The sequence below is a fragment of the Periplaneta americana genome, chromosome 12 (assembly GCF_040183065.1).
Source record: "Periplaneta americana isolate PAMFEO1 chromosome 12, P.americana_PAMFEO1_priV1, whole genome shotgun sequence".
Classification (NCBI taxonomy): Eukaryota; Metazoa; Arthropoda; class Insecta; order Blattodea; family Blattidae; genus Periplaneta; species Periplaneta americana.
The window spans coordinates 83,754,024-83,776,868 of record NC_091128.1 but is presented as its reverse complement, the minus strand read 5'-3'; the positions used below and the strand labels follow the sequence as shown (position 1 = coordinate 83,776,868).

Here is a 22,845-nt window from a genome sequence, read left to right as displayed (position 1 = left end):
AATATGTAGTTAATATGCATCCACAGATAGTTGCTAACCACTAGGATCGCTACTATCGCCTCATTACAGACAATACGAAATAGTACCTGCACAGTCTATTGTTCCTAGCACCCTCATAAACTCAAGCTTCGTGACTGTATATACTAGACTGCTATTACTTCTATTCGTCCTGGTTATACCATCCAAAACCTGTTTTTAACACTATACTAACTTATGGATTTATCACAAAAATTAAGAAAATAACTTTATTGTAAAAGTATTAATATACAACACAGACAAGTACTGCTCTCTTGTCATTAATACAGATTGATATAGCAAGAAAAACTAAGGCTTACATCAATATCAGTAGTCAGTCTATTAATATACATTTATATCTTCGGCACGAAAGCATACTTATAGGTCGCATTTATTTTGTTAAAAAGCAATTACTGTAGATCACTTGACTGCGACACATCTGGCTGCTGCAGATGTTTGAGAACATTCAGGAAGAATATCTGTACGCACCCGTCGGAACAGCAAGACATGTGGCTCTATAAACAGAAAAGAAAAAGTATGTGTGAGTCTATGATTCAGTCTTTATTTCACATTTATAAATCTTATACATATTTTTTTTACCCATTGGAGCTCCCTTTCTAAAAGCAAAACTTAATCACCTTTGATTTAACTATAATACTGGATGATGGCTGTGTTACACCAGATTCAGTATGATTATGATGACCAATACTGAATTTAGACCTTTCCCCCACATATTGGAAAAACAGAGGTCAATCTATGTGTGTAAAAGGGAACATAGAAAAATGAGTTGAATTAAAGAAATAAAGCTTCCATATTTGTTTTAAATACTACTAATGTTAGTAAAGGTATTAACTTAAAAAAATGTTAATATTTTTATGTAAAACATAATGAATATGACCTACCGGTATCTTTCTGTGAAAAATTGTCACATAAAGCTGGTGTTAATGTCCCTTTTACATAAACTACCTACATTTAGTATAAGTGGTAACTATTCACTGATCAAATTAGATGAATGCGTCTACCAGTAGCTTTTCTAAGTTTTCAAAGGACACATATAAATATTCAATGTGGTTTTTAAAAAGCTTCAAATGTCATTTTAAATGCATTTCACACAGTTTTACAAAATGTACCACTCTGAGTTACAATCGAAATACAACCAATCATATTTGGTTTCCCATGTTTTTGATATTTGATTTCACCTCCAACCAATTAATTCAATGACTCACCACTAACAGCACTAGATGAAGGTGAACAGATGGAATTACCAGTTCACAGATTTCACTTCCACTTAAAGCCAACTGAAAATTTTCTTTATTAAATGCACTCCTCAATATGTCTTTTCTTTTTAAGAAAAGTAGTGAACAATGTCCGTTGTTTTGGCATCATACAGTGAAATATTTATATAATTATATACTATAAATATTTTATCGTATTTGCTAAGCAAAATGACATACCATACTGAAAACTACGCCAATAAAAGCACAGCATACCTGATTTCTAACAGAATTTATTTTAGTTACTGAAAAGTCATATCAAATTGAAATACAATATAGTGTAAATTATACTTCTTAGTTAAAAAAGTCTCAAATCTCCAGGGGGACATCCTTTTCCCCTGGGTCACTCCCTGAATTCATCATGATGATGACTATGTTTAGAAATGGTGGTAAAGTAGGAGGATAAATTGGAGTATTAAAAACCTGTCAAGGTCCTGTCTCAAAGATAAAAAATGAGCACTGCAATTGACATTCCAAAGTTTCAGCCCTCCACTCCAAAACGGTGCTGACTATTTGTCTGCAGGTTGACCACAGTTCAATCTTTCTCTTTTATGGCTGGGCAGTTCAAGAGATTCTCCTTCGTCATTATAGTGTCACGACTATTGCAGATGGTGCAGTGTGGTGAATCATTGATGTTAATCTTGTGGAGGTGTGCAGCTACACAGTCATGCTGTGTATTTAATCTGAAAATGGATACTGCTTCCTTCCTTAAGTTCTTCCATCTTTCCTCTTTGTTGTTCCAGGGTTTAGTTTCTGCTCTGATTTTGTGGCTTGATTTATCCTGTAGTATTCTTTTTAAAGAGCGATGTGAAGTCTGTTGGTATCTTTGTTGTAGAGATGTTCCTCATTTTGCTAGGTCATTCTCAAGAAGGGTTAGCCTATATGTGATGGTATCCACTGAAAGGATACTGTTTTGCTGAGATTTGTTAGTTGTTTGATTATTTTTCTGATTCCTATAATTTTGTTGTTCTTTGGGATTTTATTGGATGTTATTGCTAGGACAGCTGCTTTACAATCTATCAGGAGTACTGCTTTTCGAATAGGTACTGTACATTTATTTCAAAGGTCAAATTTTTTTTTAGTTGGTTATTTAACGACGCTGTATCAACTACTAGGTTATTTAGCGTTGATGAGATTGGTGATAGCGAGATGAGGCCAAGGATTCGCCATAGATTACCTTGCATTCACATTAAGGTTGGGGAAAACCTCGGAAAAACCCACCAAGGTAATCAGCCCAAGCGGGGATCAAACCCGTGCCCAAATGTAACTTCAGACCGACAGGCAAGCGCTTTAACTGACTGAGCCACGCCGGTGGCTAGGTCAAGTTTTCTAAAGCATTTTGTACACTTTCTACTGTGTATTTCAGTCTCGAAATTAGAGTCGACGGCAATTCAGAAGGCGGTTGTCTGCTAGCTTTGCGTCGAGAGAGACAGATAGAGAGAGCAAGGCAGCGTACAACATTGCCACATCATACTTCACGAGCACGTCCAATACAAATAGCACAGGAGAGAATTTAAATTATCAAAAGACAATAATGACCTTAGCCATTGATTACTGTAAGCATGACACCAAACAAACCTCTTTCCTTCACTAACAATATTCTTTGCACGGTTCTCAATCCCACACCACATGCTTATGCAGTCATTTCTTGCATGTTGGCAACGTTGCTGTCAGCATCAAGATGGACGGCAGCATTCTGCTCGTTAACGTTTTTTAAAATAATTATACACCTTAAACACTATTTTCCGCGCCTGTTGTGTAATACTTGTCTTTTTACAGTCTCTTCTTCCATTTATTTACCTTACATACACACAGTAAATGTTAGTTTTACTTATTGAATGTATTGAAACACTCGCACGTGAACAAACGAACTCGGGAAGTGCTTGTTATAGACTGATTCTGATTGGTTCTACTGTACAAGCTTGTGACGTCACAAACCAGAAATGCTACGGCGCATATAGAAGCTAACCACCTTCCAAAATGCCGTCTAGTCTAGTAGTGTTCAATCCCACTGGCATGGAGTGTGCAAAAATGGGGTGAGGCTATATAGGATACAGCAGCAGGGCCTGATTTAGGCAGGAGCCTATGGTGCCTCTGCTCAGGGCCTCATGATTCTGGGGGCCTCAAAATCCAGGAACAAGTTTTTTAAATGAATTATGCAAGTGGAATAGACAAGAAACCTGCCGACTGAAAATCAGAATTGAGAAAATAAGTTATTACCTAATTAATTATTATATTAGAAAACGCATCAAAATCACTTTATTGTTTAAGTTCAGAGTCCTAAATTGATTGCAGAGTTTAATGTGTTCAACTTGTAAATGTAAAAGTTGACTATCATGTACAGTTTATTCAAATTGTAACAGTAGGTCTATTTAAATAATTAATAATGAATTCAGCAGCCAAAGTCAACAACATTGTCAATTCTCACTGTATTGAGTGTTAAAGTGCTTGTGTTCCTTGCAGCTTATCTAATTTTTGTTGGTATAGGACCATTATCAGTGTGTAAAGTGTTTTTATAAGAATGTCCATAATTAAAAATTGAATTCCCAAACCAATTTGAGTTAGGAGCCACTAAAAGAAAACGGAAAGCTACTGATATTCAACAAGAAAAACAAAGCTGATCATTGGGCAAGTATGTTTATTCCGCAAAGAGTTGGAGTTTATTTTTCAATTTACTATATATTTCCTACCGAGGTAAAAAATAGGCTACTCGTAATAATAAATTATTCCACCAACAAAAACAATGCTTAAAATAAATCACAGCCTGCCTTTCACAAATCAATTTTCTTTCAACAATGAATAAGTTTGCATCGAATCTGATGCGCTTCTTCAGATCGATTTTGAAGACATCATCATTGCTTTCTCTGTGAAGACAGTGCGAAGGAAATCTTTGTAATTATTCACAAGTAAGATGCATGTATTTTGATTCCAGCAATTTATTGTTTTCTGAATTGTAAGATTTCATTTAAAACTAGTTTAAACTAAACATGACCTGTATGAAGCTGTTTATAAATTGCTTGTGGGAGTTGAGGGGCGGCAAACTTTAACACTACCTAGGGGGCGACACACCTAAATCCGGCTCTGCATCTACTTGCATCAGCCCACAGTGAATTGGAAAACCATCACATAGAAACTGACCTAGGCCTATACAGACTCTGCTGTACGTTTCACTGAGACACATTTTAATTAATCGAACTAGTTTCTTGGGAATACCAAATTCAATGAGAATGTCATATAAAACTTCTCTCTTAACCGAGTCATATGCCTTTTTGAAATCTATGAATAGCTGATGTACTGTGTCCTTACACTCTCATTTTTTCTCCAATATCTGTCGAATACAAAACACCTGATCAATAGTCGATCTATTATGCCTAAAACCGCACTGATGATCCCCAATAATTTCATCTACATATGGAGTTAATCTTCTCAAAAGAATATTGGACAAAATGTTATAAGTACGACGTCAACAAAAGTAAATTACATAATTATCGGGAACTGTGTGTCGCAAGCATCGACCAGACCGTTATCTTCTCCAGGGCACATACTTTCCTATTAGAGTGTAAAGAGTCTAACAATATGTCGATCATAAGAAAACGTTAAGAACTTAATTGAAAAATATGTCCACAGGCTTTGCTCTGGATCTTTATTGCAAGAACATATGAACCAATGATTACTGCAAAATTTTATCTAAAACTCGTTTAACAATGTGTACACATCTCAATATTTCCTTCTTGCTATCCACTGACTAATAGTTTAAATAAATTGAATATTAATTGCTACTTTGCGCTGTATTTTACAGAATGTTTACTTGAACCCTCATTACTCATTTTTGACTTACACCACTTCTGCTCTGAACGGCTCAATTGCACTTGCTTATGTTGTACGTAATCCAGTATTGAATTTTTTACTCCCATTTCAGATTTTATTATTCTGTCTCTTTTTGATACTAAAGTCGATCTTTTCCAAAAGTCCATTTCCATAGCTAATAATTTAGAAATTGTTTGATATTTCAGCTGCCAAGTTTCTGTTCCATATATTGCTATGCTTCTTACTATTGGTCTAAAAATTTATGATTTATTTTCTTTGGTAATACTTCTGTCACAGGTCTATTTAAGGTTGATATTGTTGCTTTTCCCGTTGTTATTCTTCTTTTGAAGTGCATAATTATTACTACAGAATCAATAACATGCTTTTAATGACTGTATTAAGTAACATAGCTATTTAAATTTGTAATTTACCTGGGGTATGCATCATGTAATGAACCCAACCTGGACTCTGCTGAACTCCCAAATTTCGCCACTCTGTTTCGGTCATCAAATGTGATTTCGGTACATGTCTTGCTATATCAGGTGGTAAAATTACGTGTCTGTAAAATAAAACAAATTACTTTTATTGTGTACATGGTAGGTATACTATACACAAAAGACGAAAGCATGAAATGGTCTTTGTTTTATTGTCAATTTACAATAATAAAATTCACATATATACATACCTGTATTCATATTTATCGTCGTAATATTTCTCTGAATACTGAATCTGGTCAGCTGGCATTATGAAACTTGCAAGAAATGAAGCAACTAGTTAATCTCCTTTAGATGCAACCATTAATTTCACGCTATTTACACAAGATATATGACTTTCCCGCCGAATCGAAATCGTGATGTTGGTACTTGGTACCTGGCCTGATGACTGGTGTTGGTAGTGTTATCAGGGGTACCATCTTTGTCGCTAAATGCCTGAATTGCGTATTAATTTTAGGAAAATAAAAAGAACGGCAAAGAAATATTGTAACAAAATATTTTAAAACAAGTTTATGTCATACTATTTAATTTACATTTGTCGCTAGACTCCAAACTGCTTGCCTATACCATCTAAAAGCTGCTATATAGATACGACAAGTTGCTTATAGATGCCTTCACTGAGTGTTTTAATAAGAAGAAAAGCGCACAATATGCAACATTTATCGTGTAGGGACAAGACAGCCCGATTCAGTCACCGTTGCAGAACTTTGTCAATAACACAACTCTGCGTTTACACATCATAACGTGATATCGGTCACACAATTCGCTGCAAAGTTCACACATACAGCTGACATCTAGTTGGTGGAATTTCTTGTTCTGGTAAATCATGTAGTGGAAGCCATGTCATTATATGACACAGATCGTATTCTCCCTGCATCCATTCCAATGAGCACGTTGATATATGTATGTATTGTGTTCGATAGCCTTCGACACAGATCGTAACGTTCTTCGGCTAAGTAACTAAACAACAGAAGCGATAGACAGAGAAGTTAACACTTTGTCTGTGACAGTGATTTTAATTCATTGACAACAGAAAAAATAAATGAAATATTGCTCCATGTGTATAATTTACTGTGCTCTTACGAGACAGTGACATGTATCTGGCTTCTCATCGTGAAGTAAAAACGTAGGGTGCGATTCTGCCCATGCCACTGGCAGCCACAATTAATTAGGACTACACTTTCCATACAGGACATTTGCTGTTTGTTTCTACATAAATGAAGGTTTTATCCTTAATATAGCATGTTAGTACGGAATATTTAATATAATATTATGTTATAAAGAATGAATTCTCGATCGGAGTTATTTAGTGCAAAGGAACTGCGAAAGTTAATTACAGCACCAACTTCACGTGTACGTGAGGAAAGAAGAATTCGTCACATTGCATTACATCCTAGTAGTCTTGGAGATGTAAAGTCTGCTATACATGCTGCGTTGGATTCATATCACAATAAATTCGATGAAGGGTAAGTTGACAATTTTACGGACTTCCGTATTGTGTGATTGTCAACAAGGTTAGGTTAAGTACGTTTAGTTCAGGAACTAAAATACTAAATGCATAATAAAGTACCTGTAATTTTTCAGGGGCAGCGGTATTTCCCCTAAGGTTAGAGCCTAATTTAGGTGTGTGTGTATTAGGCCTAATCGAAAAAGAAAATGTCATAAACGTGCATCCTATTCTCAGTATTTTCTAGCCCCTAATTTTCGATTAATACATACACACCTAAACTGGGCTCTAACCTTAGAGGAAATGCCGCTGGTCCATACCTGTGGAGTAACGGTCAGCGCTTCTGGCCGCGAAACTAGGTGGCCCGGGTTCGAATCCCGGTTGGGGCAAGTTACATGGTTGAGGTTTTTTCCGGGGTTTTCCCTCAACCCAAGACGAGCAAATGCTGGGTAATTTTCAGTGCTGGACCCCGGACTTATTTCACCGGCATTATCACCTTCATTTCATTCAGACGCTAAGTAACCTTAGATGTTGATACAGCGTCGTAAAATAACCCAATAAATAAATGCCACTGCCCCTGTTCGGAAGCGCGCCTGTACGCACGGTCGGTCACTCCATACTATACGCAGCAGGCTGGCTGCCGTGTGTCCTGACTCCGCAGAAAGCAAACACCTGATGAAGCATCGATCATCGGTTGTCTCGATCGTTTAAAGGGTATCATAGACTGAAAACTGTCTTAGATCAATGTACTTATTTACAGTATGCGCTATGGAAATGTTAAACTATCTGATGCCGTATTATCTGATTAGTGAACTAGTAGGTATACAGACTATTAGATTGAGTAAAAATTACAATAAAATATTTAAATAATTAATTAATAAATGGATAAACATACGTCCTATTCTCCGTATTTTCTAGCCCCTAATTTTCGATTAATATACACACACCTAAACTGGGCTCTAACCTTAGAGAAAATGCCACTGCTCCTGTACAGAAGCGTGCCGTATCATTGTTGGTCTCACCCAATATGATCAACAAAACTTAAAAAAATCTGCAGATCGCATGTTTTCTTCATTTGTCAATATTTGTTCTGCATTTTTTGTAGGAAACAGCATAAAGATTGTTAGCAAAAATATCTGACAATGTTTGGTGCCTGTGAATGCTGGACATCATTTTGACCACGTAAAACATTACCATATGTTGAATCAATGATGTATAATAATAGTTCATAAGCTTGTAATGAATTGCGGAACATCAGAGATGTAAGTTATATATGTAGCCTATTATCCAATATATTTTCAGCAGTATATGCTGTTGTGAGGAATCTATTGCTGAGATGTGGAAAATGAGGTGAATGCAACATCAGAGTTGTAGAATCTTATATGCGTCCTAAATAGAATTGTTCATTGTAAATCATTAGCAGTTTCAGTGTTTCATTCAGTGCTTGTTGCGGGAAATAAACTAATTCATTACGGTAGAAAGAAGTGAAATGAGCTACTATTCTCTCTATAACAAAATGATATGCTTGACAGCGATCACAAATCTAATCGATTAAACCAAAGAAATATGAAATTAATTTCGATATAGTTTAAAGATGCAGCTAAAAGAGGAAGCATGACTCAATTACTAATGTCTCTTTCATAGTATTGCACTGCTAGGGCCTACCTAAGAAAATTAGAAAATCATACATATAAATATCTATACCGCACTGCCATTAAATATATGAAACAGACCTACATCACTTGATTAATACATTTTTAGTAACAGTATTTTTATTTACTAAGTTTTGTAGTTTTCAGTAACACTCTACATCTACTTATAGTAACCCAAAAACGTTTTACTTTCATTCATCAATATAGCATTAATGTGTATGTGGCATTAACTATAATAATATTTCATTTTTAATGGTAATAATGTCATCAAATATTCTTAAATTTTGTAGTTTTTAATATCCCAGTTGTAGGCCTACTCAGAAAATTACACACCAGAGAACCAGACCTGTAAATTATTTTTAATAAGCCTTGAAGTTTCTAATAACCAATATAGAGACGTTCTCAAAAATTTACACAAATGAAGATCGACATATTGGCATTGTGATATCAGAGAATCTGAGGTCTAAATAATGTCAGCAATCCCACAGATCATGTGATAATATTTATTGTAGTGTGTGTATTTTGTCTTATTCTGAAATCCATTAGTTCTCGAAACTGACGAGAGATAGACTTTGAAAAATAGGAATTTTATGTAGGAAATTTGACATTTAACTGAAAACTATTTCTTCGCATATCCTTGGATGCCAAGCTTCTAAAAATGGATCATTCATTAAAATCCGTTGATCCATTTTCCTGTACTTTCCATTACCAGTTCAAATTATAATTAATGTAGATTCAGATCCTCTTCCACAACCACTATCTGATCATCTGCATAATACAAAATGCACAGTGTCTCATTGTTCACTTTGGCCAATATTTTTATATCCTATTGTCCACCTTAAAGATCTTGCCAAATTTAAGTGAGTGCTGAGCAACCTATCCAATAAGGAACACAATTTGTCATTGGATGTGTATAATATGTTACTGTTAAAACCGAAATCCATCAAAATCAATTTCAACTAATAGGAACTAGTTTAAACAAATGTAGATAGATAGAAAGCAAGTTTTTGTAAGGACTAGAATGAGAGACGGGTTATGTTAGGTTTGTTTATGCTTTTGGTGGGTCTTGCATATACACTTTTGTTTGTTTAAACTACCGGTAGTTTTTACAAGTTGAAACTGATTTTTACAGTAACATATAGGCTATGTTGTATAATATGATCACACAGATTCTCATAATTAAATTTTTCATTGCCTTGTGTTATATTCTGCATATGGCAAGAATGCATAAATGGTTTCATAATATAAGAAATGCTCAAGTCTGTAGTGAAAGGGAAAGGTTTGGCCATTGATTGAAGCTCTAAGCTACAGTGAGATAAATAACGTTCTGATTGACACTGTGTGGGTGAACTCACATGTGTGAAGGCTCGGCATTATGTTGCCCAATCGCAATTCATGACCCAGTGGTGGCATAAGGGAGTCATGAATTGTTATCAGGCAAGATAATGGCGAGCCTTCACACATGTGATTTCGCCCATGCAGTGTCAATTACAACCTTATTTATCATCCACTGTAAGCTAAGCTAATTTAATCTAAAATAAGTGCAGTAAAACCCTGTTTTAACGTTCCCGTGTTTAGGGAATAATCTGTTAAGTTTCTAGCCAAATTATCATAAGAATAATGTAGGCCCGCTAAGGAAACCCAGTTTAAAGAATATTTTTCAAGCTGGATTTTGTGATGAAATATCGACTTGACTTTCAATAATAAATAGTACTAGCATATTCGATAGCACATTCCAATTGATAGTAATGTGGCATCATGCAGCTGTATTATTCTTTATCGTTCTTTATGGTCTTGCTTTGTGTTGCTTTCACAGAGTGGTTGCTTTGCCTGCTTTGTTCTCGCGAGTTGTGTGTATCCTGTTAACCGAGTTTTTTTTTCTTTGTTAATTTATGCTGTTTATGCATGGCGACTAAATGGAAGAAATTAATTCTCGAACAGAAAGTGAAAGTAATAAGGGATGTCGAGGCTAATACTCAAATAATACTACTGCATATTGCAAAAAAATAAAATAAAACATGTGTTTGCGAACTACTTCTTTATGGGAAAAATGAAGAAGAAATTTTCAGTGCCGATTTTCACTGTAGCTCGGGTTCAATCAAACAGAAAAACATTTGTCTCTCGCCATTTGAAGAGTTAGAAAATATTTTAATTTATTGTAAATAATAATTGTAGGCCTAATTAAATAATTATATTGTTTGGTATATAGCACACATGTTAGTACTATCACAGTCTAGTATATACAGTCGCGAAGCTCAATACTTAGTAAATATGCAAACATTAGATAGTTGCTCACCACTAAGATCGCTAATATCGCCTCATTACAGGCAATGCAAAATAGTACCGTCACAATCTATTGTTTCTAGCACCCTCAAAACTCAAGCTTCGTGACTGTATATAGTAGACTGTGGTACTATAGTTATTTTAGCCTTTCCTTCCTATTCTATGTAAACCCCCCCTTTTAAAGAAAACCCTATTTAAGGGAAAAAAAATCCCCCAGAGATTCGTTAGAAAGGGGTTCTACTGTAATATGCTTGTAGAGAGGCTCATGATCTAAGTATAATACATTCAGTATTTTCTTATTGCTATTGGGTGAATGCTGCAAAGTCAAATACCATCCATTGGTTAAGAAAATCTTTCTATATTGTAGGATCACAAAGATTCTTGTAAAATGTAAGCCTCTACTAATTAACAGAGATTGAGTTGAATTATGAATTTAGTACCATGTATGATTTCCTATATGTGACATAAGACTGACAGTGAACTCAATGGAAGTTGTCTTATTGTAAGAGTTGCCCTTAATTTTTTATTAACTTTCTAAAATTTTCATAGGAGTTCATAAATTTAGTGTAATAGCAATATTTCTGTATATTTTACAGACTCTGGAGTGATAATTTCGACATTGTGTTGAATGAAGAATAATTTATTCTTGATTTTATTATGTTCGTTTCAGGTTCAAAGGTTTCATCCTAGGATATAAAAATGTGAAAATCCTCACAGACAAATTTACAATCATTAATGACGATAGCTATGTCCATCTTGATGTTGAAGCAGATTTTTATATCTTTACTCCTGAAGTTGGACATGAATTAGTTGGTAAGTGGAAAATGTAATCTGCAAACTTATATTAATTGGTATTTTTCTTTCCATTTTTTAAGTTTGTTTATTTGTATTCTCTTTTAACTACAAACAAGACAACATACTATACAGGCAGAAGTTTCTCTGCACACTTACCTGCCATTGTTATTTATTAAATTATATTTGTAACCAAAGCACATGCAGGCTTGCAAAAATGTGACTGTTTGGTATGGCATTAATTTCATCCACAATTATCTGCGAATTTTTAAATCTGTTAGACGTATTTGAAGCAATTTACTTTTTAAAAACCTCACAGAAATAAATCACAACCTGACAGATTGAAGATTGAGCCAGCCAATGAATGTTTTCAAAGCAGGGAAATTATTCAGTGTTGAAACACTGTCGAGCTGTATGTGTTGTGGCTCCATCTTGTTAGAATCAAATTTTAACAGGGTCACTGTCACTGTTGCATAATTTTAGGAATACAGATTGGGGTAGTGCACATATTCGTCTGTTTCATAGTAATTGGTTGACCATTTTCTCCTACTCAGTATAAAAAATAATAAAATAAAGGAAATATAAAAAAAATAATCCCACAAAAAACTGATATTCTGTATCGCTAATATGTTTTCGCGGGATATCAGCCGAGTTAAGATTTTGGAATGCTCCAAGCTTTCGACTGCTATCTCTGCAGCCATCTTCAGGGAAGTGATGTCCGAACAGAAAGTCGAAAGGTTATATAGATGTGGCTGTCTCAGGTGAAACGGGATTGGTTGGCGGATCGGCCAATCCGGGGCCGGGAATTGTCATCGCTCGTAAGCTCCGCCCCTCCCGGGATTACTGCGTGAAGTTTGGCGGGCCAAACTTCACGCAGTAATCCCGGGAGGGGCGGAGCTTACGAGCGATGACAATTCCCGGCCCCGGATTGGCCGATCCGCCAACCAATCCCGTTTCACCTGAGACAGCCACATCTATATAACCTTTCGACTTTCTGTTCGGACATCACTTCCCTGAAGATGGCTGCAGAGATAGCAGTCGAAAGCTTGGAGCATTCCAAAATCTTAACTCGGCTGATATCCCGCGAAAACATATTAGCGAACCAACGCCGAGAAAGCCTCAAATCATACATGATATTCTGTATGATATTGTGCAGAAGTTTCTCATGAAATCGAAGGAGATTAGCATTACTCCACATGTTTTACTTATTAACACAGGGAATTCAAAATGTGCTTTATTTGACATTATCAGTGAGTGAATGACAGGAAAGAAATTGCTTACAGAAACATGTCCTTGCAGCTAAATCTCGGTCTTACAACTCCTACCCAAACTAGATTTTGTATATGTGATAATTTAGGTCTGAATGCAAAATCTGAAACACTGATCTGTGTGACAGATTAAATACCAATGCATGTCTACATGCTAAACATCAGGTCTTCGATTGATAGGATCTCTTCCATGTTCAACAAAGTTCTTGGGTGTCTGCACAGTTTTCACACTGCCTTGAGGCTTATTATCGACAACAGAAGCTGTAATTACAAATTTTCCACCCAGTTCTTTACGGTGTACCAGTCTGGAACTGTTTCAGTATTTGAATACAGATTTCTAGAATAGAAAGCAAAGATTATTACTAAAGTTTCCTGGTTATAAGAATCTAATTTCTGTACAAGCAGCAAGCAAAACCAACTGAAGTGTGTTAAGCTAGATTTTCTCCAAATACTTCTGTTTCTTGTAACAAAAAGCTGTGTAAAACTGCTTCACAATGTAATTATCGAACATAAGATTCATTAGTTTCGTTTCTTTTTTTTTAGGTATTGTCAACAAGAAGAGTTCAGACCATATTGGTTGTCTGGTTCATAAGTACTTCAATGTCTCTCTCCCACGACCAAATGATGAGCTAGATGAAAATTGGCCGTGGTCATCCTTAAATATCGGAGATGAAGTGACTTTTAAAATAAATTTCTGTGACTTCACAGGGCGTCTGCCTTACATTAGAGGGAAGCTTCTAGATGTCAGGCATGTCAATTGGAATCCTGTATTATGCATTAGAATTTAAGAATCAATTGTATTGAAGTAGTGCAAGGTGCAATACTCGTAACAATATTGTGTGGACATTTCCTTGACTTATTTTTATACTGGAATTAAAAATACAGTAAAATCCCATTAAACTCGACATCATGTGTGTGTCTAATGCCTACTCACTTCACTTGCGTGATTTGGGTTCTGCATACTGCAGATAGATGGCAGGACTGTGACCCATTTTCAAGTTGCACACCACTTCAGCAGGTCACATTATCATTAAACTCGGTATAATTTAATGCGGACAGGTGATTTGATACAGAAAACTCTAAATACTGTAATCATGCGAGGTGAAACTAAGTTTTCACATACAACTTGACAATAAGAAAATTTCTGCATATTGCTATCGTATGAGGTATCTGTATGAACTTAGTGAAAGTGGTGTGTAATATACCACAAAAAAAAAAAATAAATAAATAAATAAAATAAAGAAAAAATAAAGTTTATTTTACAACAAAGAAAAAACTATTTATTACTTGTGATCATCAGCACAGATATTGTATTGTATTGCTATTATATTGTAATTGTTGTTCACGAAATTATCTGTTGTTTATTTCTGTTAATCTGGACAATTGTCAGCCTCTATTGGTTCAAATCAGTGCAGTTTTACTCAGTGGCGTGCGGTGACCATTCAGATAGCCGAAGCACTGAATATTTAATTGTTAGGTAAACAATAGTAAATCAAGGGGCAGGCTTGCCTTGATAAAATTACAACTAATAATAATTTAAAAGAATATATATGAAAATAATTACACCTAATATGAATTTATATTTCTTAAAGCTACCATTAAGCAACATTTTATATAAAATAACAAGCTTCTGGCTTTAAATTCACCCTTGGCACTTCCCACAGCAAGATCAATGGAACTGAAATTCAATCCTTCTCTCCTGGAAAGCAAAATTGGTAATCACCTCCTCAAAGAATTGTTTCTTCTTCCTGAGTTCTCCTAGTAGGCATGCTTTAATTGAAATAATTCCAAGATGAGATAGTCTCTCTTCTCCAGTAGAATTTCGAGAGTAGCTTTTGATTCTCTTCAGCATTTAAAATTACCTTTCTACTGAAGACGTACTCACAGGAATTGTACATAGTAATGTCACTAACACATTAAACTGCTGAAAGCTTTTTTTTGCATTGAATTAGTACTCAATAGTTTTGATGGTTTTATTTCTAAACTCTTCACTGCTGTACACTACAATCAGTTCATTTTTCAATCGAATGATGTCGAAAAATTTTCCTATGTATCTATGAGACTTTGAAAGCAACTTTCGGGGAATTGGTTAGTATATTGTTCATAGTTTTGAGGCGACAATAAATTTAAAAATTTCAATTTAGAATAATCTTGAAATCTTAAATCCAAGTGATTATCAGTATTATCAAACACTTCGCAATAGATGCGTTTATAGTTGATATTTTTCCTCTTTGAAGGCTCACCTACTTGAGACACAGTTTCTTGGAAAACCCCTTCATAATCGTCACGTAATACAGCTATGGAACGACGAGTTCTTGGATTTTCTGTTGACAGTACAGAATATCATTATCATTTGCTTGGTTCTGTAGGATGTTGAACAACACATCGGTGAAGGTAAATATTTTGTCGAATGTATTTAAGAAAAAAATGAATTTGAAATCTTCCAAAAGTGTCAAAAAGCCATTAATTGGTGCTAAAATATCTGACTTCATTTCTAGAGGGTGTTCTAGCATAGCACAAAACACATTACAAAGTTGAATTCTGTTCGTGCACACAGTGTTTACCAGTCTTGATGAATAATTCCATCACATTGGATAGATGTGTGGAAGACGACATTGCAAAAATTGATTCAAAAAGTTAGCACGTTTTGGCGATCTTGAAAAAAAAAAAGCTGCAACTCCTTTAAGTGTACTAAAAATATTTTACACTCAGGTATTTGGCTGGTGCTTTGAGACAAAACGAGGTTTAGTACATGGGCATAACAGTGAAAAAATAGGACTTCTGGGTGTGTGACTTTGATTAATGCTTGTATTCCATTCAAATTTCCCGCCATCGTCACTGCACCGTCATTCATTTGTGCAATCAATTTTTCATTACATCCGAATTCTGATAAGAAGTGCCGGATAAATTCTGCAATAGCTTGGGCATGTTTGTCACTACTTATATCACAGAACCCCAAGAATCTTTCCTTTATCTCTCCTTTATGTACATAATGCAGGACAATAGAAAACTGGTTTATTTGCCACATCTGAAGTTTCGTCAACCATGATGGCTACAAAAGGAACATCAGTAATTTTCTGCTTTATAGTTAATAAAACGGTTGAACCTATAGCTTGGATTAGGTAATTTTGAATTAGATTAGAAATTCCTTTAAATACAGTAGAGATTTCTAAATGCTCCGCTAAAAGAGGATCATATTCTGCAATGTACTTCAGCAATTCCACATAATTGCCCTGATTAATAGAATTTGCTATTTCATAATGGCCTCAAAAGGCCGACTCCTGTTTTCCCAGAAAACACACTGCATTAATAAGCCTTTTAAAAATGGCCCTGTTCCGCTTTACCTTTTGATTGTGTAGAGATATTTCATTTTTAAGCTGGTGATCAAGTGCAGTTTCTATTCTATTTTCCCCAAAAGCAGCTATAGCTACAGACGATCATAGGTGGTTAACAGACAGCCTATGCTCAGCTATAGATTTTACTAAATTTCCCAAATGCATGTACCCAGTTTTGGTCCAACTAATATTTCTATCCTTTCCAAACAACAGATAATACCAGCAAAACACCGCACTTAGCTCAGCCGGCTAACCAGTCACATTTGCTATACATATTACACTGAAAATGTCTAGTAAATTTACTGGTCTTTTGAACTAAGTTCGGTGTTGGCCATCCATTTTTAATTATCTCATTTTTTTCTAAGAAAGAATGAGCGGAAAAGGGTTTCAACACAAGCTCATTTATAATACATGTAGACATTGTTCTATATTACATAATATATTGTATTATTTTATTATTACTACCTGGTTCCTTCACACACTTATACATTTTCACACACATTCGACAAACATGTAAACTGGAGAAAACGTAACTGTTACTGATACACTTTACACTCTCTATGTACAACCTCTCACATGCGAATCGATTACGGAGAATGCCTCTGAGCGTGATGGTCTGAACAATACAGGGGCAAAAAATAGGGGCAAAGTGTGGCATCATACTACTCTAACAAAGCAACATGCAGGTATAATACTCGTCTCCCTGCTCTTGCAGGCATTCCCTTAGTTATTTTATAATTCATTTTATTTTCAGATAAATCTAGTTCAATGTAATAAAAGTTTCAAGTTCAATCTGTAACATTTATCTATTTTGCAAATGTTTATTTGCTATAACATTGTATGTGGAATATTAACGTTTTCGCCTTTTCGGCATCATCAGATATTGTTAAGAAACACGAAATCTAAACCTTGAACAAATTAAAATGTACATAGTAATATGCATGACAAAATGGACTTTAATGAGTTTTATGTAGTTATGTCTTATTAATAAAAATGTTTTTTTTTTTTTTTTTTTAAAGATATCCAGGAAATGTAAATTTGGAAACTCATGAAAGTCCATTTTGTCATGCATATTACTATGTACATTTTAATTTGTTCAAGGTTTAGATTTCGTATTTCTTAAAATATCTGATGATGCCAAAAAGGCGAAAACGTTAATATTCCACATACAATGTTATAGCAAATAAACATTTGCAAAATAGATAAATCTTATAGATTGAACTTGAAACTTTTATTACATTCCCTTAGTTGACACACGTAACAGTGACGTCACAACCCATGCTCGCTTTGGATTGTGGGGTGCACATGCACATAGCCTGTGACCTTCATCAGAGGCGCGCTCGAAATTCCTTCACTGTTCAGCCGATGTAGAAGTGGCAATGCTTCTGTTCGCTCACAATGCTCATACCAATAATGTAGCTCTAAGTTCTATATGTTTTGAAGAAATCTGACAGTTTTATGTAGATATTATTGAATAACAGTGTGATTATAATGACATAATATATTGTGATTTATAATTCAACAATAATGTTACTTTTATTCACAACAATAATGGCTTTCTATTTCTGAATTTAAACACTCCCGTCAACAATGGGTATTTCACTCCACACAGCAACACAGTATTCGTTATTGCATTCCACAGACGACAATGACAATTCACTTGGATTATTGAGAACAACAATGTACTCCTAATCTCACTAATGATAGTATGGTTTATTCTCACTCAAACCTTTGGTCCTGCTGGCCCTTCACATTATAGTATTCGGGCCAGCAGTCCCTTCCATATACTATTTACAACTTGCACAATACCCGATGTTAATGACCGACACCTCTTCATCATTTAATGTTCACCCACCACACTTCCTATATTTCTGCATTTATTAAATATTCCTTCTTTCCTTCAAATCCTACCTTCTACTATTTCCTGTTCCTAATAACAACATAACAATTACTTTTTCTACTCTGCATTCTCGCAGACCCAACTTATTTACAAATCACTACAATCATTTTACTTAACTATAGTCTTAACTAGGCCTACCCTCTATTATTTGCTTTACATCTATCTATATTACTTCTTTGTCCTACTGATGCCTATCTAGTCTAGTCCTACTTTTAGCTCCTCTACTCTTCCTATATTTACAGTACGTCCTACTCATTCCTACTAATTAAATAAACTCATTATGACCCTTCTCATACTTAAACACTAATCATCCATATTCACTGCACCCTTAAATAATCCTTCATTCCACCGACTTATTTCCTCTGTCTGCTCTATTTACCTTCTCTATACTTTCACTTCTTACCCCTAACTCCTCTTTCTTATCCCTATCGACTTTCTTTTGCACCTTAACCTTTCCCAGCTGTTGGCTCACGTTGCCTTCATTTCTTTCGCTGATACCACACACGTCTACATTACCGCTCTTATTCGTTTGACACATTACACTCTTGTTGTGACCTTGTGTGACGTCACTACAGAGTTCCTCCATGCGTCCATGCCACTTTTCCCCTCTCGACTCCTCGCTGTCTTCCCTCTGTCATCACCTTTCGTCATCCACCGGGCCGGGGTCGTCGTTCTGCCGCATGCTTCTTGATCGGAATTTGCTGTCCTCGACAAAACTCCGACTTCTGCACTCTCTAGCATGTCAGGTTTCTTGCTCTTCACGCCTTCGTTCCTCGTACTAAATGAGTTTTCCTTCACTATCCCCATTACTTTATCCTTAAGCATTTTTCTTCTTTCTTCGCTTATATTTTCCCTATTCCAGATTTATTTAGTTTGTCCAAACATAACTACGTCGAAAGTCTCGCCATTAGAGTCTTTTAACTCTTTTTGCTCATTATCACATCCTTTACCATAGAGTTCGCCAATTTGACTAGTATAGGCCGGTTAGCCCCATGTCCCACTCTGTAGACCTCTTTCACTTGCCCGTTACTAATATCTAATCCCATCCCCTCCCAGCACACAGTCATTATCACCTCATATGTTTCCCAAGATTGCTCTCTTTCCTGTTCTTCAATCCCGAAAAATACTAAATTATTCTTCTGTTTCTCTTCTTGTAAGTCTTTCACTTTCCTCTTCAACATCATGTTCTCCTCTTGCAATTCTTCTATCTTCTTATTAATTTTGACGATGCTTTCCCTAAGACTTTCCGGATCCATTTTACTCGAAACACTCACTTCACAATTATTTAAACTTTAGACGATTTGTTTGTACTATTTTCACTTCGCTACTTAATACGGCGCGCAGTCATTCACATCCAGCTCCACTCGTCGCTCAGTGAGAACTGTGATCTCACTAATGTTACAAAACAAAACTGTCAGTTCACAGTTCGTTTGCCTTGGCTAGTTCTTCTAGCTCACTCACTCAAGTTCACAGTATATCGAACCCAAGACTTCCAGAGACAGTCCACTGAACTTCGAACTCAAGACTTTCAGATAAAGTTCACTGCACGCCAAACCAAAGATTCCTGGACGCGTTGCTTCGTTGCTTCCACCTGGGCACTGCTACAGTTACTCAAGTTCACTCGCGTTGAACTCCGGTCTCGAAGGCTGGCTTCCTTGCTCACTCACGGCTGCTTCACAAAATTGACTCTCTGTCCAAACTAAACTGGCTTCACATCGCTTTCCATAACCATCTGTTCTGGATGTTTCATTCCCCCCTTCACCTCGCACAGCCCAGCGCCTGCCAAAGTCCGTGTCCCATAGCTTTTCCCCTCTCCGCGCCGCAGTGCCCACCGAAGCTGGCTTTCCCCTCTCTGCTGCCAGTCTTTCCGCGCGCCCTCCCTTCTGCCAGACGCACGTTCGACTTCCGACGCGGCTATCACAATATTGTTACCGAAGCAGTGCTTCAGTAGCTTACCCTAAATGCACGCCACTGGTTTTACTGTATAAATGGAGGCTACAAAGGTCGTCACATTTGTAGTGAGAGGTGTTTTCACATGTTCTGCTTTGCATATGTTTATCTGTCAAGGTTTGAAGGTTCTGCTTGTTGAAATGTAAACAAATATGTATTAAATGTCAAAATTGTTTGTTTGCAGGTCTACAAACATATCACTAATAGATGAAGTTGATGGACCTAAAGTTAAGTCAAAAAAGAGAAAACATGAGGGAAAAGTTCCTTTAGTTGCAGATGACGATTTATTAAATGATGGAGCTAAAGAGAAGAAAATAAAACTTGAGTTTAATACAAATGAAGCAAAGAAGAAAAAGAGAAAGCATTCTGATGAGTCTACAGAAGAGGAACGACAGCCTCAGAAGAAAGAGTTACCTGTAGAAACAAATGAAAAGATAGAGCACCATAAGAAAAAGAGAAAAAGACATGACAACCACAGTGATAGTGATGATCTGAAGCGATCAAGAAAGAGGAAGAAAATGGAAAATGATGCATTGAATGAAAATGAATCTGATGAGCATCCAGACCTAGCAATCTCAGACTTGTATAATACTAACACCAGAGAGCTGAAAAGGAAGAGTGCGTCAGGTCACAAAAATGCAGGCAGTGACACTGATTTAAACAGTGCAGAGCCTGACTTCTGGAACGAAAGAGATAATTTAAAAAGCAAGAATAGAAAATATAGTGAAGTAGATTCAGAAAGTAATTCATATGTTGAAAAAAAGATGTCACCAGAAGTCTTTGAAAATATGGACACACACAATTTTGGTTTCGCAGCTGAAAGCAATGAAAAGGATGCATCAATCCAAAGTATCGTAGACAAGGCCACAAATAAGAGTAAAGAGAAATTGTCAAAAAAGAAGAAGAAAACTGACAAAATGTCTTTAAACATTTCAGATGTTCCCAATAATATTAGTAATTTAAAAGATGAATTATTTTCAAATATTACAAACTTAAAAGAAGATGAATCATTCTCAAATATTACAAACTTAAAAGAAGATGAATCATTCTCAAATAATATTACAGAGTTATTAAACAGAGCTAAAAACATGTTTAATAAAAATTCACCAAAAAAGAACAAAACTGCAGCTTTATTAACAGAGAACATGGCTAAATTAAATAACGATAAGAGATATAAAGAAGATAAAGGCAACAAAAGTGAAGAAGATATGGCTAAGACTCCAGACAGAAAACTTAAAAAGCTTAACAAAAGTAAAGACATTGCTATACCTCAGCGAAAATCTTTGCCTCTATATGAATCCGCCAGTGAATTTATGAATAAAAAAATTAAACGCCATTACAGTACAGAGGATCTATGTGCAACAGTGAAGTCAGGTGCTGATAGCAAGTTCGAGAATGGAGATAATGTATTAACACCACCAGATATGTTGTTTAATTTATATAGCACGCCAATTGATGCTGTAACAGAAAACATTCACAAATTTGGAAAAAAATTAAGTTTTAAATCTTGTGACCAAGCTAATATATCAAAAAGATTATCGTATAAAGACGATGAAGCAGATTCTTTAAGAGTAAATACAAAATCACCTAAAAGCGTGAAGAATGTCAATTTGAATGAGGGTGATTTCAATGATACAAGTTTTACAGCGACAAATCTTAGTAATATAATTAGTGGTTTGAAATCCCCATCAGCAAATTCAGATGTGTCTAATCTTAGTAATATAATTAGTAGTCTGAGATCTCCACAGGCAAATTCAAGTACATCTAATCTTAGTAATATAATTAATAATTTGAAATCTCCATCAGAAAATTCAAGTATGTGTAATCTCAGTAATATAATTAGTAGTTTGAAATCTTCATCAGCAAGTTCAAATACGTCTAATCTTAGTAGCTTGAAATCTCCATTAGCAAATTCAAATATTTCTGTCTCAATAGATGGAGTACATTCTTCAGATGAAAGTGAAGTAGAAAAAGGAAAAAGAGATACAGAGATAATAGAAAAAAAGAAAAAGAACAAGAAAAGAAAAAAACATAAAGAAAAGAAAAATAAAAATAACAAAGAGAAAAACACAGAAAGGAAGAAGAAAAAAGAGAAAATTCACAAACATGATAAACCTGATGATGATCTTAAACATTTAACAGAGAAGATGTTGCATGATATGCTCCAGAAAGCAAAGTGAATTTGCAGTTGATGTGAAAACAGAATGCAGTCTTCATGGAAATTCATCAAACTATGTATAGCAAACTTAATGGTGCAATTCAATTACCATTTGGACAAGGCAACTTTTAAGAACGTGAAATAGCCTTTGAAAGGGATATTTATTTCCTTTCTCTTACCAAAACTTGCACATACATATCCTCATGTCATAGAAAAACTGTGTGGTCAAAATCATTGCCATATTGGGCAACAGTACATACATGTGTTCCTGCAGGAGACTTGAGTAAGAAAGGGAGTTGGTAACGAAAGTAAGTGCAGCACAATAACAGGGGACTCATCCAGAGTGCATACTTTAACGTGTCTGTGAGGCAATAATGTATATATTGTTCTTTGTAATGTACTAGCAAAAATGCAGTATGAATATATAATGTTCGAATACATTTATTTCAAATTTTGCATTACTAATTTTC

At 35.4% G+C, this 22,845-nt stretch overlaps 2 protein-coding genes across 2 annotated transcripts; one reads left to right on the top strand and one right to left on the bottom strand.

The window, feature by feature from the left end:
- Window positions 1-231: 231 nt before the first annotated feature.
- Window positions 232-6,285, bottom strand: Cks85A (Cyclin-dependent kinase subunit 85A). The gene is made up of 3 exons (XM_069841656.1): window positions 5,782-6,285; window positions 5,528-5,655; window positions 232-530 (listed from the first exon to the last, which is right to left on the bottom strand). The coding sequence occupies exons 1-3, from the start codon at window positions 5,838-5,840 to the stop codon at window positions 436-438; spliced, it is 282 nt and encodes a 93-aa protein (XP_069697757.1). The 5' UTR covers window positions 5,841-6,285; the 3' UTR covers window positions 232-435.
- A 153-nt stretch (window positions 6,286-6,438) lies between these two features.
- Polr1F (RNA polymerase I subunit F) lies at window positions 6,439-22,831 on the top strand. The gene is made up of 4 exons (XM_069841654.1): window positions 6,439-7,056; window positions 11,643-11,785; window positions 13,576-13,780; window positions 20,402-22,831. Exons 1-4 carry the CDS (start codon window positions 6,875-6,877, stop codon window positions 22,395-22,397), a joined length of 2,526 nt encoding a protein of 841 aa, XP_069697755.1. The 5' UTR covers window positions 6,439-6,874; the 3' UTR covers window positions 22,398-22,831.
- Window positions 22,832-22,845: the final 14 nt, after the last annotated feature.